The following is a 17,782-nucleotide window of genomic DNA, read 5'->3' on the forward strand; positions in this document are numbered from 1 at the left end:
CAGACAAGCCAAAGACGTCCGTCCTAAATAGTATTGTATGTCCCAAATCGTAGTATGTTTAAAAAGTATTCCAAAGATTCCCGGATGGTCTACTACTTAACGATCAATGCACACTTTTAACTGCTAATATTGCCCGCAACACACTGCGCCGTGAACGAGGATTCGATTAGAACTACAAACACGCATAAAAAGTGTTAAAAAACTACAAACATGGAGGATATACGCGACCAACGGACAGGTAGAGAAAGGGGTTTGAGTGATAAATAATCAATGTGTAACCTGATAAAAAACTATTTTTTAAATGTTATCCGCATTATATTCCATGTGCAGCAACTTTTATAATGATAGGTTTGGTCATTAACGTTTAAATGCATAATTAAGCAAAGCAAACACAAGAGCAGAGTTCTCGGAATGAAAGACTCGTTAAAGAACGTGCCTCTTGCTACATTTAATGGCAATATTGTACTGGTCTGGTGGACTTGGTTGAACAAAAATAAGCAATATTTTGTTGCTTAAGCTTATGTATTCAGTCATTATTCAATGGTATACTAAAAATCCATGTAAAATTCTTAATTCTCACTGTTCTCAGGTCAAATATTTACATGCGATTAAAATGCGATTAATTTCGATTAATTAATTACAAAGCCTCTAATTAATTAGATTAAATTTTTTAATCGAGTCCCGGCCCTAATATATATATATATTATTATTATTTCCAATAAATGTTTCTTCGAACTTTATATTGATCAAAGAATCCTGAAAAAATGTATAGTATGCACAGAAATATTAGCACAACTGTTTTCAACATTCGTAATAATCATAAACGATTCTTGAGCAGCATATTAAAGTGATTTTTGAAGGACTATGTGACAATAAAGACTGGAGTAATGGCTGCTGAAAATTCAGCATCACATGATAAATGTTATTTTATTTACAATTTTAATAATATTTCACTATGTTTTACAGTATTTTTGAACAAATAAATCCAGCCTTGGATTTAAATTCAAATTGCAGAAGTATCAGTTTTGTCAACAGGTGCATGATTTGTAAACATTTGTGCATCTTTAAAGCAGAATACATTTTATAAGCTGTCATTATATTGATTTTGCATGTTTCAGTCTTTCAAAACTTTGAATGAAGTTAAGCAAACTGAAGATAGTTTTAGACTAGAATGTCTCAGTATTCAGCCTCTACACACTGGATCTTGAATTACAGGGCTGTCAAAAGTGTTGATAATATTTCGGTTATACTGCACTCTGTTGTAAAAGGAAGAAACTTTCGGAGTCTTGCAGAGATTGTGTATATCCATGCTGACAGCTTCCCTGTGGAGACTCTCTGTATGATTTGAGGGCATGCGAGAAGTTCAGCAGGGAATCTTCCTTTTGTTTATGCTTGTTTATGATCTCTAGACATAAGTGAAGTGGTTCTGCTGATGTACGAGTAACTGTGACTGCATCCCAAGAAACACCTGTTATACCTTGTGACAGTATAAGAGGAAAGGTTTTAGACATTACTTGTCAAAGTGATCAGCGTAATCCAATCCAGCTCATCACTTGCTGAATAGCTGTTGCCGAGCTAGCCCTTTATGCAGTGCTTTTATTTGTTTATTTGTTACTTGATATTTTTACTGTATGACAAGCCTACGGAATGTGTTGCTGCCAGGTAATTGCTTGTAAAATACTTGTCAAGGGAGATATCTGCCACGGCTAGCAGATAACCGTTCAAAAGTGCACGCTTGCCATCTGTTTACCTTGGCAGTTTTACATAAGAAAACCGAAGCTCTTTTTTAACTCACTCATCTGATAAATCCCATAAAGGAGAGTGAAATTAAAATTCTTAAGCCTTTATACTCAGTTATATTGGAACAAACTTAAACGCTCAAAGCTTTTCTGAGGAACACACAAAAAATAATTTTTAAAGAGTCAAAACATTGATCATAGAATGAGAGTTCTTAGCATTCTCAGGCTGTCAAAATCCGAAAAAGAACTAAAAAAAAGTCTGTATGACTTGTGTGCTATATTTCTTAAAGGAATAATTCACCAAAAATGAAAATTTGCTGAAAATGTATTCACCCTCAGGCCATCCGAGATGGAGATCTTTGTCAGGAAAGATATGGAGAAATTTAGCATTACATCACTTGCTCACCAATGGATCCTCTGCAGTGAATGGGTGCCGTCAGAATGAGAGTCCAAACAGCTGATTAAAACATCACAGAAATCCATAAATACTCTACACATCTCTAGTCTATTAATTCATGTCTTGTGAAGTAAAATTCTGTTTGCAATAAGCAAAATCCATCAATTTTTTTAAACTTAAAACTATTGCTAAATACAAGTCCTCTATAATATTTATTCCTACAGTGAAGAAGTTGTCTGTATCAGAAGAGAAATAAACACAAACCATGCACTTTTTACTAGCGTAAACAGGCCCAAACAGCTCTAAACAAGTATGTCGGTAGATTCTGATGTGAGAGGACAACAGGGACTGAATTTTTTCACAGAAGGAAGTGTTATTATGGATTGTGGACTTGTTTTTGATCAGAATTGATGTTCAAAAGTTAAAACGCCTTACAAACCAGATTTTTTTTACTTCACAAGACATTAATTGATGGACTGTAGTGGACTATTGTGTTTTTATCAGCTGTTTGGACTCTTATTCTGACAGCACCCATTCACTTCAGAAGATCAGTTTGGTGAGCAAGTGATGTAATGCTAAATTTCTCCAAATCTGTTCTGACGAAGATTTAAATCTACATCTTGGATGGCCTGAGATTGAATACATTTTTAGCAAATGTTTATTTTTTTGGGTGGCTATTCCTTTAAGTCTTAGCTGTTGTTATATGAAAGACTAAAAAGATTCTTTTAAACTTCTTTTTTTTTTTTTTTTCCATGGAAAAAATAACAGCTTACAGGCTTGGAACAACATGAGGGTAAACTCATTAACTTTTATGAACCATCCCTTTTGAGTACTGGTTAAATTTTATCTCTTATTTTTGAGTAATGTTGTTACAAGGCTTTCCCTTTCCAAGGAATTCATGTATTCTTCACCTGAATATCTAAACACTGAGCTTTTTGTCTGTTGGTGGGTTTTTTGTGGCCAAATAGGGGGATCTGAGCCATGATGGAGGCCATCACAGTCCCATCATTCTGCCAAAGCAAATGAATAACTCTACGCCAGAGGGGATTGTGCTGCTAAAAGTGAGGGATTTCTTTGTGGTTTCCAGAAAGTGGTGTTCAAAAATCCGCCTTGTTTCTCATCCCTGCTTCCACTCTCCAAAAATCTATGATGCATGAAACATTTTGATGTCTGTTGCTCTAACAAGCAGAATACAGTATAGAAATGTTGTAGAAAGCAGAGGGCTTTTAGACTAACATTGTCAGATTGGTGGACAGCATCCCGCTTCATGATTATAGCTGTTGTCGCAGGGAGTTCCTCAAATTTTCATTCAGTCTCACCAGCAGTGGAGGAGACTGCATGTACTGGTGAAGTCTGTCACAGGAGCGCTGCTTACTTGCCACCCATCAGCTCCACTGTGTGGCTGTTCTCCTGAGGCCGACACTTCACTGAATACTGAGAGAGGGTTCCAGCACTACCTGTATTCCCAGCATGTTTCAGCAGCCATTAGGGATACAGAGTTTGTACATCTTTCTCACTTGTCTACCTCGGATAACACCTGTATCAGACTCTAAGTTAGTCTTGGTATTTCTTTCATATACAGTGCCTTGCAAAAGTATTCACACCCATTCATTTTTTTTCTCGTTTTGTTTCAGCATTATGTTAAACTGCTTTAAATTACTTTTTTTGCCACATCAATCTACATCTCACACACCATAATGACAAACTTTAGTGTAATGTAACAGTAATGTCATGAAGCTACGACAATACATTTTTTGCACAAAGGAAACAAAAATAACAACTTTTTTCATCAATTTCTTCTCTTTCATGTCAGTTTTCGCTGCACGTCGTGATACTCTCGTGAATGTGCATCAGCAACTGACAAGTTGCTGTTTATGCAGGGTCAGAAAGCTCTCGTATTTGATAAAAAATGTCTTCATTTGTGTTCCAAAGATGAAAGGTCTTATGGATTTGGAACAACATGAGGGTGAATAATTACTGACAGAATTTTTATTTTTGGGTGAACTATCCCTTTAAGTTCCCTGATGTGTGGTATTTACAAATGAAACAGTATTTAGTAGGGCATAGTGTATTTTGAAAGGGTTAGTTCACTCAAAAATGAAAGTTAGCCCATTATTTACTCACTCTCCAGGTATCTTAGGTGTGTATGAATTTCTTCTTTCAGACGAATGCAATCAGATTAACATAAAAAATTATCCAGGCATTTCCAAGCTCTATCATGGCAATGGGCGGTTGTTTCTCTTCATCAGTCCAAATCAAGTTCAATAAAGTGCATCCATCCTTAATAAAACGTGTCTCACGTGGCTCCGGGGGGTAATTATAGGCCTCCTGTAAAAATGTTAATATCTAAAATGTATTATTCACTTTAATCTAGCTTGCACTAACAGTCGTACACTGAAACATTTGTTCACAGGAGTAAAAAAGCAATGTTTCCTTTACTTTAGCAAGGGAAAATTAGTGTCCTCTTGGTTTATATATCGAAACCCTCCAACATTTTTCTTCACAAATCCTCGTTTTGAACTTCTAATTCGTGACCGGTGCTTTTGTTTACCTTTCTCTATGGAATGTCCACGTTTGTCACATCTGTATGCGCTATCCGCTCAGAGCGGCTTTTGTATACAAACAGTCGACGCAAGCTAGATTAAAGTAATTCTTACATTTTAAATATGGATATTTTTTCTTACAAAAATGCATCGATTCACTACAGGAGGCCTTTATTTACCTCCTGGAGCTGTGTGAAGCACTTTTTATTATGGATGGATGCATTTTATTGGACTTGTTTTGGACTGATGAAGAGAAACACCCACCTATGCCATTCTAAAGCTTGGAAGTGGCAGGATCATTTTTTACTATAACTCAGATTGGATTCGTCTGAAAGAAAGTCAAATACACCTAGAATGTGTGGAGGGTGAGTAAATAATGGGCTAATTCTTTTAATGAGTGTTAATGGGTGAAAACAGAAAATTACATTTGAACTTAAGTAATTTGAGTTACGTTTGCTTGAGTCACCAATCACCATAGATAATGAGAATCTAATGAGAATCACCATTGAGAATAATAAAATACAGAAAAGTAAATACCTGGATACATTATGATAATGAGAATTAATTAATTTTCATTATGCAAAATAGCATTGCTCTTTCTCTGTGGCCATGATTTTATGTGTTATATTCAACCTAATAGTATTTTTCAACACCTGCACAACCTTGGTCTTGGGGAAAAGGCAAGACTTTCCAAAAGTTATTACTATTTTGGCATTTAAATGCCATTTTTATTCATAGTACGGTGGATAATGGAATTAACATGGGGGACTGAGAAAATACATTCAAACTCACTTCAGCTGCATGAGCACCAGGGCTCAATATGTCAGAGCTTGGCCATTAAGGTGTTATATTTTGATTAACAACTATAAAAAACATCCTTTATATATACACTACCAGTCAAAAGTTTTTGGACAGTTATATTTTTAATGTTTTTTAAAGAAGTCTGTTCTGCTCCCCAAGCCTGCTTTTATTTGATTCAAAGTACCGCAAAAACATTTTCAAACAATTTTGAAATATTTGTACTATTTGTAACAACTGTATTTTATTTTAATCTGTCCGTTTTAAATGTAATTTATTCCTGGTTTTCAGGTTTCTTCGTTAAAAAAATAATGATGCTGAAAATGAATGAGTAATGATGCTGAAAATTTAGATTTGATCACAGGAATAAATTATATTTTCAAATATTTTCAAATAGACAACAGTTATTTTAAATAGTAAAAATATTTCGTAATATTAATATGAATTAAATTAGCATTTTTTATTAGGTTATTTTTATTTACAATAATCACAATTTGAATGAAAAAAACTCCTGCATACTGTAATTAGAGTTATTTACCAGTCTGAAGGGGTTTATTCAGTTCAAGTGTAATCAATGGGTGTAATTTGCTACTGAAGATTTCTTGAAACTTAAAAATTATATTTCTGCTGCACACGTTGTGTGTTTCTATATAAAGAGCCTCAGTGAGAGTCATTAACAGAGACAGAAATAGAGAGGAACTGGCTGAGAAAACACTCAAAAATAGCATCCAGAGTATGAAAGACTGATGACGTAATTTGTCGACAATGTTGAGAAGTTTGCACACATACACAGAGGGAGAGAACCGCTCACCTCTGTATTATCGCTGCTGACCTATAATGTATGAGGCTGTCATCTGTCACTGTGATACAGTTGGAGTGATGGATGACTTTGCATTGGCTGAGAATAATCCTTTCATTGAGTTCTTCTCTTTCACAGTGCAGCTCTCATAGGTCAGATCTACCACTTACGCTCTGCTTTGTGAGTCGTGGCCTCTCTCTTCACATACGTTGTGTAATTTTAGTTAGCTCAGCTGATTTGCTCTATATTGTAACTGATTGGGATGGTGGGGGATTCTGATTAGAAATTTTCCCACACATCAGCTCAATAAATTACTGTCTCTATAGGATTCTCATATGTCTCAGTAAAAACACATAGTCAAATATAATGGGGCGTTATGAAGCAAATCACACATTTTTTGAAATACGCAGATATCCACCATGCATGATTTGCATTTATGAAACCCAGACCATGCTTTAAACAGAAAAAGTAAAGAAATTATCTGACTTGATGTGGTTTTTGTTTGATGCCATTGAATTTTTGATACAAATACGATACATGCATTAAGACTGTCAATTGGCTTTAATTAAATCTTTGAATAGACATTACAAAAATGGCTTTAAAGTCAATATAGAGTATTATTTGTTTAATTTCCATATTGAATATCACTGATTTTCAGTCCACAGCAATGCATTTGCAAACATGTTGGCAGATTTCTCTATTTGTCAGACACATTTTGTGAATTTATAAACGTTACTATTCAATAAAATATATATATACGATGCAAGTTTAATATATGCACTTTAATTATTTTGGAGCAGTTCACAGTAAATGCTGCTCCACACAAACAGTTATTAATATACACGCTTTATTTACATGCGTGTAGGTTACCTATGCGCTTTTCGGAGTAGTTCACAGTAAATGCTTTACACATGTAAAGCATCTCAAACTCCATCTCTGCATATTGCTGTGAGTTTGGGTTTATTATAACGTTCATCTGGGGATGATGTTTAGTCAATTTTACATATTATATTTGCGCTGTAAAGTGTAAAATTAATCGACAGGCTGTTGGTGCCCTCTGTAGTCATTTGTTATAATGCATGATGTACATTTGTTCAGTAGTTTTGATAAATAAAACCACATGATTACATGCTTTTGATAAATTATTTGAACTAAATGTTATTGCCTCATTGCTAATATAGATGTATTTTAAGTAATTTTCAAGGCCATTGTTTGCTTAAGTCTATTTTAATTACCACAAAAATATTATAATATTATATATATCAGAGGTTGTGTTAGACTGTTACATTACCCGTCATTTTGATGGACAGGGTCGTAAAAATTCCGTCATAATTCCTTATCATAATTCATTTATTTTTGTTCTTGATGAAGAGAACAGGTGAGACTGCTTAACTTTTCATGTTCAACACCACACCCTGCAGTGACATCGATTTTAATATATTCTCATTTTAGTGAGTGTAACGGAGACCAGCTAGTAGGTGCTGTGCAGGTAAACCTCACTCCCCGATCTCAAGAGACGCACTAGCGACAGACGCTAGAGGTTGCAGCCTTTAGCCTCCTTGTTAGTGCGTCCGCCTCCCGTGCCCGAGACCCGCTCGGAGCGGGTGCGGTGGGACCCGGGTGTGAGGGGTTACATTGGTGCCGTGACCCGGACGGGAGTGAGGTTTAGGGGGGTGAGTGTAACGGAGGCCAGCTAGTAGGTGCTGTGCAGGTAAACCTCACTCCCCGATCTCAAGAGACGCACTAGCGACAGACGCTAGAGGTTGCATCCTTTAGCCTCCTTGTTAGTGCGTCCGCCTCCTGTGCCGGAGACCGGGGTTCGAGACCCGCTCGGAGCGGGTGCGGTGGGACCCGGGTGTGAGGGGTTACATTGGTGCCGTGACCCGGACGGGAGTGAGGTTTAGGGGGGTGAGTGTAACGGAGGCCAGCTAGTAGGTGCTGTGCAGGTAAACCTCACTCCCCGATCTCAAGAGACGCACTAGCGACAGACTCTAGAGGTTGCAGCCTTTAGCCTCCTTGTTAGTGCGTCCGCCTCTCGTACTGGAGAGCCGGGTTCGAGATCCGCTCAGAGCGGGTGCGGTAGGACCCTGGTGTGAGGGGTTACATGAGCAATATTGATCAGTAAATCCCAGTCGATCTTTTGGTCTATGCTGTTTTCAGACGATTACTAACATCCAATAAATCGCAATGAAACAAAGTCTCAAATTTCATATTCAATTTCATTAGGAAATTCAAGCAATAAATACCGTTTTGGCGCTCTTTAATGTGGCATGATAGATCGTTGTTGCTTCTTAGTACTACTGTGCCTGTGCATAATCAAACGCATAGCAAAAGGCAAAAAATTAGTAACAGTTTCTTTTTAGTTCTGGAGCAAGTGCTCTGTTGCCACACTGGAGCACACTCGCCACCAACTGGACAGGGGTGGGAATTACAGCTAATAATTACACTAGACTAGATCACCCACTGTCACTGATCACACCCTGTGTAATCTGTCAAAGTGACGGACGGCCTTCAGATTTTTCCATCATTGCAACAAAAATTCCACAATTTTCAGTTAACGCGACCTCTGATATATATATATATATATATATATATATATATATATATATATATATATAATTATATGTATAATCTCTCACTTTGTACTGTTTTCCCCCCTTTAGCATCTCCCGAAACATGAGCGACATCTACGAATCTGCAGCCAATTCTCTGGGCCTGTTCAACAGCCCCTGCCTGACCAAAGTAGAGCTGCGGGTGGCCTGCAAAGGCATCTCAGACAGGGATGCCCTCTCCAAGCCCGATCCCTGCGTGGTCATCAAAATGCAGTCCCATGGCCAGTGGTTGGAGGTAAGTTTGAGTTTTATGGATTTAAGATGTGTGGTTCCAGTTGGATGCAGAACATTTCTAGTTATTTGACTAAATGCAATCATTTTTAGCGACTAGGGTCTTCTAATTGTTTTAGGGGACCATATCAATGCATTCGTTGCACTTGTGCCTTTTGCACACATTCCTCTGCTGTTTTCTTCCAATTTTCCACTCATTTTCACACCATAACATCTGTAGATTTGGATATGGATGTATAGAAATGTCCCTACTGGAATGATAAAACTACTTAATTTTATCTGTACCAATATTTCAAATGATCACAGTTGTAAGGGAATGTTATGTAAGAATATGTGTTTTCAATTGTAAAATAGGAGTATTTTATTTCAGTTTAAGAATGAGTTGTTTTAGTTCCAAAGAGATGCTATAAAAATCATTGGTAACCATTTACAATAAGGTTCATTAGTTAGCATTAGTTTACTACATTAGTTAACATGAACTAAGAATGAACAGTACTTCTACAGCATTTGTGACCATGGACCACAAAACAGGAGGGTAAATTCTTTTGAATGGATTTGCTTGTTAGGATAGAACAATATTTGGCTGAGATACAACTATTTGAAAATCTGGAATCAGAGAGTGCAAAAAAAAAAAAAAATGTCCAAATGAGGTTCTGAGCAATGCATATTACTTATTAAAAAAATTATATTTTGATATATTTTCAGTAAAATATACAAAATACCATTATGGAACATGATCTTCACTTAATATAAGATCTTCACTTGTTTTTTTTTTTTGTTGTCATTTTTATTTGTTTTAATAGATGCACCAGAGATTTTTAAATATATATTTCAGTTTTAGTTATTTTAGTACATAAAGTTAAACAAAATGTTAAAGCTTTTCTTTTTAAAACTATTTGTATGTTTTTAGTTTTAGTTGTCGATAAAAACCCTGGAAGCAGTTTGCTGAACTTCATATTAACAAAAAAACAGTGGAGAAATTCTTGCATAAAAAATACTGTTGAACTGTGCAACTGTTCAGCCAGCAGGCAACTTCAGTGTGTAGGTGAAAACATATTGCCTCTGTATAGTTTAATTGATTTTAAAACCTACGCAAGTACCTTAAGGCATGACACAAATCCACAGTTTTGCCTCCTAATCTGCCACTTAAGTATAATTTGAGACAATACCTATTTTGTGTGTTATCCAAATAGTTTACTTACTGCAGTGCTCCAATGTATGTTTGATCTTGGACAACCTGCCTAAGCTTTCAGGAGAATTATATATATATTTGTATAGGGGAACGTGTGAGAGCATGCATGTGTGTGAATGAGCTAGAGAAGCAGGCAGCATATGTTCACTGAGAAATCTCCCTGTCAGGTTATGAAGGCTTTGCCAGCTCACCAGCGGGAATCTGTTCCCACCACTCTCAATCTCATTAGACATTCACATATTCACTTATGGTGATTCTGCTCTTTGAGTGTGTGCGTGTGTCTCTGAAGGAAACCACACTGTAAAATCTTCATTTTGCGACGTTTCGTACCTGTTCTCAAAGGACCGCTTCATTCCTCCTGGAAATCCCACTATGAAGAGCATTTGAAGAACGACTGTTTGTTCTTTAAGGGCTGCTAACTGAGCTTGTTGCATCATGCTTTCTACAATTTCTCAAATTCCAAATGCCTCGAGACTTGCACATTAGAGATTTGAAATGGGATTACTTGTGAAATAGCGTGTAATGTCGTAAAATAAAGCTAAAGACATTTTCAAAGAGTCAAAAAGTCCTTGTTTGAGAGCTATAAGCTAGTGCCTATTAAGAGGGAAATATCATGATATTTAGTTTCTCTGATGTTGCCTGAAGCAAATTTACATTTCCAGCTCAACAAACAAAACCAATGTGATTTATTGCAGTCGTGATTGCATTTCTCTTTACACCTCTTAACCCGTTTCCTCCAGTATTTGAGGCTGTTACGGGTCAGACTCATTTATCTGAAAATGTCACTTATGCATTGTATTGTATTGAGTGCCCCAATGACTTAAATTTCATATCCGAGGGTTTTGGCTAAATCTAATTTGAGTGGATTATCCCACTGTGATAGTTTCTCTCTCCGTTTGATAGCTCATCTCTCACTTTCCAACTGTACACTGGGAGCCATTATCAAATCTTTAGCTGAAGTATGACAGTGTTAATTAAATTCGCTCTGTATTTTGCTACCAAGAATATCCCTCATTTATCTGAAGCTGTGAGAGGAGAAAAATGGGTTGGAAGAATTCAGAAACAGATTTTGTGTATATTTACATCATTTATACACCAACATTCAAAAGTTAGTGAGTAATATAATCTTTCTGAAAGAAACTAATACTTTTATTCTGCATGGGTGGATTAAATTGATCAAAAGTTACAGTCTAGACATGTATAATTTCAAAAGATTTATATTTTAAATAAATGCTGCTCTTTTGAATGCTCTGTTTATCAAAGAATGACAAAGTTTCTAACTAAAAATTTCATATCGATAATATTAAATGTTTCTTGGGCACCAAATCAGCATATTAGAATGATTTCTGAAGAATCATGTGACACTTGAAGACTGAAGTAATGATCATTGCTTCACAGGAATAAATTATATTTTAAAATGCATTCAAATACAAAAATTATTTGAAATATTATTTCAAAATATTACCGTTGTTACTGTATTTTTGATTAAATAAATGCATAAAATTGTGTAGTTTAAAATCAAATAGGTTTGCTTTAAATAACTATACTGTCTGTCAATAGTGTTGCATTTTGAAATCTGTCTGTTGACCCTTGATCAAGATTAGTGTTTGCTTGTTTAGCCTGCGGCTCTTGAATGAATGTAAGTACAGGAAACAGCACTTGTGTGCTTGAACAAGCTTTTAAACTGCGGCAGTCGCAGAGAGTAAAGACCTGCTGCTGACCCTGCCTGCGATTAGCCCTCTGCGGCACTGCAGCTGCTCAGAGCTTGAGCACCATTCAGCAAAGAGAGATGGTCACAAACACTCTGAACAAATCCACCATGGTCTGAATCACAAAGGCACTCCAGAAAGTGGACTGTGCTGTAAGTCATGATGGGCCCCTCAGTCTCTGGGGTGAAGGGCCTCTAATGCACTTGGTCCGTTTCCATGTTGTGCCCTGTAAAATGTGCTGAAAGTGCGATTTGTGCATGGCAACTCCATTCAAAGAGACTTTTGCTCACTGGTTCTGTGCAACTTGGTCTAAAGGTTTTTTTAGTGATGGGTCTCTTTCTGACTTCTGGTTTTAATGTTTCCATCTTTCTGCATTAAAAATGCAACTTTTAAAACATTCATGCTATGAAATACCTAGAAGTGATCATTCATAGGTGGATGTTCTTGCTTTGTGGCTTCATTCATAACATAACTCTAATGTTTTATAAATACTGTGCATTGAAATCCATGTTCCTGAAATTACTTTGCCTGAGAGAGAGATTTCCCTAAAATAGTTAGATTAGCTGTCAGACAGCGAGTTGGGATGAACTGGAGACAAGTAATGTGAAGTGATTTTAAAAAGCCATCTGCTGTACAGTCTGTGTGAGTGTCTGCATGTGTTTTCGTGGATGTTTTTTTCATTATTGAAGCTGCTTTATTATGTACGCACACACAGACAGTACAGTTCATTTGTTTTGGGTGCGTGACTGAATTTTGTAGCTGTCTTGTGTTTTTTGTTATTTATTTATTTTAATGGGACTTGCACACCAACCCCCCCCCCTCCCAAAAAAAAAAAAAAAATACAGTTGAAGTCAAACATTTACATACACTTGATATTTAATACTGTGTTCTTACCTGAATGATTCACATGCAGCTGTGTTTTGATTAGTGATAAGTCCCTTGTTTGCCCTGAACAGTTAAACTGGCCACTGTTCTTCAGTAAAATCCTTCAGTTCCCACAAATTCTTTGGTTTTTCAGCATTTTTGTTTATTTGAACCCTATTGAGATCCATCTTTTCACATTGAGGACAACTGGGGGACTCATATGCAACTATTACAAGCCAGACGTGTAAACTTTTAAACAGAAGATGTGTACATTTTTCTTATTTTGCCTAAATATCATAATTTTTTTTTTCATTTAGCCCTTCAGAAGCTACAGAAGATACATGTTTCCCAGAAGACAAAATAAGTTCTCATCTCTCACTTTCCAACTGTACACTGGGAGCCATTATCAAATCTTTAGCAGAAGTATGACAGTTAAGCTGTTTACTTGAGTTGCTTTCATGTTCTCGTTTTACATGTTATAGTACATAGACCGATTAATGACACACATCATTACGTCCACACGCAACGCTATCAGTTCATCTTTGTTATAGACTTTTGGATGTTTCGGTTTTAATTTTACAAAAGCTTGAAGTGGCTCTGGACATATGCAACAAATTTTTTAGAATGTGTAATTTAAAATTTGCCGTGGTCGCATTTTTGCGAGTGCATGCTGCGCTGCCCTAAAGCGTCTGTTCCATACAGCGAGCGTTTCATAGCCAATTACTTTTTTAGGAAAAAACACACGCAAGCACAGTCACCGAAAGCCAGTTTAGTTTTACTTTTTTTTGTTTGTTTTCATTTTGAAAACCCTGTTATCTTTGCCGTTTACCTTGCAATACGCTTTGGAGGCTCTCTTTTATTTATTTTTTTATTAATTAATTTGATTGCTCAGTGTTTGCGCCCCTGTAATAAATTGTTTAGTCGGCATATAACACAGCATGTGATGGATGCTGCCTTCATGTGCTATCGTAATTATGGTAAATACTAGGGATGCACGATATGTATCGGTCGATAACTTGCGCGTTTTGTCAGTAAAGCCGGTTCTGTAATCAGCGGTAAATGCCATCAGGTGCGTGATTTAACGTTGAGCCGTATATACTACACACAGCCGTTGTTTACAGACGAGCTGCGCACATTCACACTGATAATGAACATTGCTATCATTGCAGCTCATCGGTAAACAACGGCTGTGTGTAGTATATACGGCTCAACGTGAAATCACGCACCTGATGGCATTTACCGCTGATTACAGAACCGGCTTTACTGACAAAACGCGCAAGCTTTATCGACTGATTGGTATCGGTGCATCCCTAGTAAATACCAAAATCTGACATCGAAATTGCACATGAACACCCACTCACGTAATTTCCACTGGAAAGCTCGAAATTTTTTATGATACCCGAGCTGCCGAGATGGGATAAACTTTGACCTTTCAACATGGCGGACAGCAACGAAACTATACTGAATGATAAGCATTGCATGATGTTAAAAGTTCTCTGCTGTTTAGTTGGTTAGTTTGTAGCCCCCATAATGGGCATAAAGGATTTTAATAACGTCGCTATTTAAACGTAGTGTTGTCTTTAAAAATACCGTTAAGAGAAGATGCTAGCTCGTCGTGGCTCGCCTCCAGTAGGGTGCTGTGCGGTACAGTGTTCTGAAGGAAGCAATTTTCTCATGTTATTTTATTTGGTCTGTTTTACCAAAGTAGCATGTGAGGACAAATTCCGAGTCCGCCATGTTTCTCTTCACTACGACAACAAAAGCACCTGAACACGACACACTGGTAATTTCCACTTCAAAAGTGGAAAGCATCATCTTTCCCATATCACATGAAGGCAGCATCAGTCCATGCCTCGTCTTTTTAGTTTTTGTTAACAAATGCTATATAAGCTATTTTATTTTATTGTTGTTATGCTGTTTAATTAAAAATAACAAATCCATCTTTTAAGATTTGTTTTAATCTTAAAATTGATAGGTGTAGCCTACATATGTAAGCAAAACCAAGATCATGAATTCGAAAGTAAAAGTGAAAAGCATCCTAAGACATTCCAATAGCGGAAATCCCATTCACAAAATTAAAATCACAAATAATACTAATGAAAAAGAACGGGTTGAATGTTAACTACGTTTCCATAAAACTATAAATTATGATAACAGACAAACTATTTATCAGCAATGAGCATTGATTAATCCCATGTTGTAGCAAATACTGAACTCGTACTAGATTGACGTACTCCCAGTTCCGAGTTCTGACGTGACATAGCCCGCGAAACAACAATATCAGTCTCTAGGGGTGCGGTGTTTATGCAAGTGGCACACGGTGGAAAAATAGTTTAGGACAATATAACGTTGCAATCAAATTATTAATAATATAAAAATAATAAATGCTTGGCGTGACTTGCCTGGAACGCTACAAAGTCCTGAGTCCTGGTTTGAAGACATGATTTACGAGCTCAAAATCCTGCATGGAACGCAGCATTAGTGTGTATCCTGTCGCAAAATGTGGCGAAAAGTCCTACACAAGGGGAATAGTGTGATTAAGGTGTGTACATGTCTTCCATAATGCGACTAAAATAGGAATACTCCACCTGTCTTTATTCGATTTGTGTTTACTCCGATTATGACTTTAGTCGGATTAAATTAATCAAAAATACCAGTTTACATGGTTGCTTCTTAATCAGAGTATTGTCTTAATCGCGTTAAAATCGGAATATTGTTGTAAATTTGCTCTGTATTTTGCTACCAAGAATATCCCTCATTTATCTGAAGCTGTGAGAGGAGAAAAATAGGTTCAGAATTCGGAAACAGATTTTGTGTATATTTACAAAATCCTTCTGGTCCCACAAATTCTTTGGTTTTTCAGCTTTTTTGTGTATTTGAACTCTATTGAGATCCATCTTTTCACATTGAGGACAACTGAGGGACTCATATGCAACTATTACAGCAGGTTCAAAAGCTCTCTGACAATGCATTAAATGCCTAAATATCATATTTTTTTTTCATTTAGCCCTTCAGAAGCTACAGAAGATACTTACATGTTTACCAGAACAGCAGGCAGTTTAACTGTTCAGGACAAACAAGGGACTCATGAACAACTATCACTAAACAAAAAAACAAACAAAAAACAGCTGTGGGTCATTCAGGTAACAACACAGTATTAAGAATCAAGCATAAATAAACTTTTGAACAGGGTCATTTTTATGAATTCAACTATTATTTTCTCTTGTGGACTTTATGTAAATGTAAGTTATGTAAGTTATAAATAAAAGTGTAGCCCCATAATCAGAGCTCTGAGAGAAGTGAAACCACCCTCTCAGTTTCTCTGAAAATGAACGCTATCTGAGCAACACACAAAAAATGTCCGGGTCCAAAGTTACATTGCCACCGGCTATAATGACCTGTCAGTGTGTCAGATCCCAGTGCCCTGGCTGTCAGCTCTCACCAATAATCAGACAAAAGGCAGAACTGAAGATGAGAGTCTGACTGTCAGCGACAGCATTTACTCGCACATCTGAATGACTGTGGCAGGTGGAGCTGTTCTTTCATCTACCCAGAATGCCAATCACAGGAGCAGGGAGCACTCCTGTTGAATAAGGATAGCAGATCTCCATATCGCTCCCTTCGGGGTGCAATCTAGATTTCACTCACACTGGTCAAGACTGATTTCATGGGCTGAAATAATTGGATATTGATGTAAAAAGACTGACAGAACTGTGTGTCTGTAGCTGCAAGCTGTAGCGGTTTCATAGTGATTCGCACATCACAATCGCATACTACAGTGGTTTTTGCCAGTGGAAGAGACACTGAAATTATACTAGGATGTTGTGGTTGGTATATCATTGCTAAGGAGTCCTGAGTTGTTTCTTGAATAGTTGCTAGGTAGTTGCTTACTAACTTAGTAGTCATAGAAGTCTATTATGCACACTAAGGCTGCTGTAATATTATGAAGTGTATATACACTTCCAGTCAAAAGCTCACCAAGCCTGCGTTTATTTGATCCAACATACAGCAAAAGCAGTAAAATATTTTTACTATTTAAAAGAAGCACTTTCTATTTAAATATATTTTTAAAAAGTAATAAGTTTAAAAGTAACAAGTTAATCAAATCTACATTTTGTCTTGGTTTGTCTTTCTTCATCTTTCCATCTTTTTCTTCTGCATCGCCACGTCTTTTGTATCTTTTGCACCCCGGGTTTTGTGTAGTACTCATGAACTTGAGAGGCACGTTTCTCGGTTCAACTCTTTTTGCTTTGGCATTTGCTAAAGTGGAGCTGTGGCTTATCATGATGCAGCACTCCTCAACTTCAGTGACATTTAAGAAACAATATCAATATTCATGAAGCGTAAGCATAAACAGGCTGGAGTTATGCAGCTAGAAGTGGGTCATCTGGGCACTGATGATTACAATCTGTCAGTTATGTGATGGAAGATGTCCTTTCCTTGTGTGTTCCCATTCTGTTTTTTTTCACCCCTTCATGAGCACATACAAGGTATTTTTGTCCTTCATGTGTACAAGATGGACTGGGGCTGAACATCTTTTTTGCATTTGGAGCTCTGTTTCACCATCATTAATTTATCACAATCAAACTTGAATTTGAAAGTCTCTCCCTGTTGGATATGGACCAATTCTTGCAGCATGTTGCATCACTGTTGTATTTTTAAAATGCTTTAAAATGGTTAATTATGAGTGTGTGTTGGTAGAAATTCTATGGCTGTGTTGTACTGCTTTGCGTATACTGTAACTTTAAATCATATAAAATCATTCTTCAGCAGTCTCGCAAAACGTCTAAGCTAAATTTCAAACAAACGTTATCTATATTAGGAAACCGCATATTTGAAGTCTAAGCATGTACATTCTTACATGATATTTGCTGTAAGAAATACTGCAAGTGGAGTGA

The 17,782-nt window shown here is 36.7% G+C and overlaps 1 protein-coding gene across 1 annotated transcript in view; it reads left to right on the forward strand.

Annotated features, from left to right (window-relative positions):
• Positions 1–17,782, forward strand: part of cpne4a (copine IVa) — a 70,859-nt gene that overhangs the window by 6,622 nt on the left and 46,455 nt on the right. The window contains exon 2 of the mRNA XM_073846496.1: positions 8,940–9,123. Coding sequence (XP_073702597.1) covers positions 8,953–9,123 — 171 coding nt within the window. The 5' untranslated portion in view covers positions 8,940–8,952. The remainder of the gene's footprint in view (positions 1–8,939; positions 9,124–17,782) is intronic.

Source organism: Garra rufa, chromosome 9, assembly GCF_049309525.1.
Source record: "Garra rufa chromosome 9, GarRuf1.0, whole genome shotgun sequence".
NCBI lineage: Eukaryota > Metazoa > Chordata > Actinopteri > Cypriniformes > Cyprinidae > Garra > Garra rufa.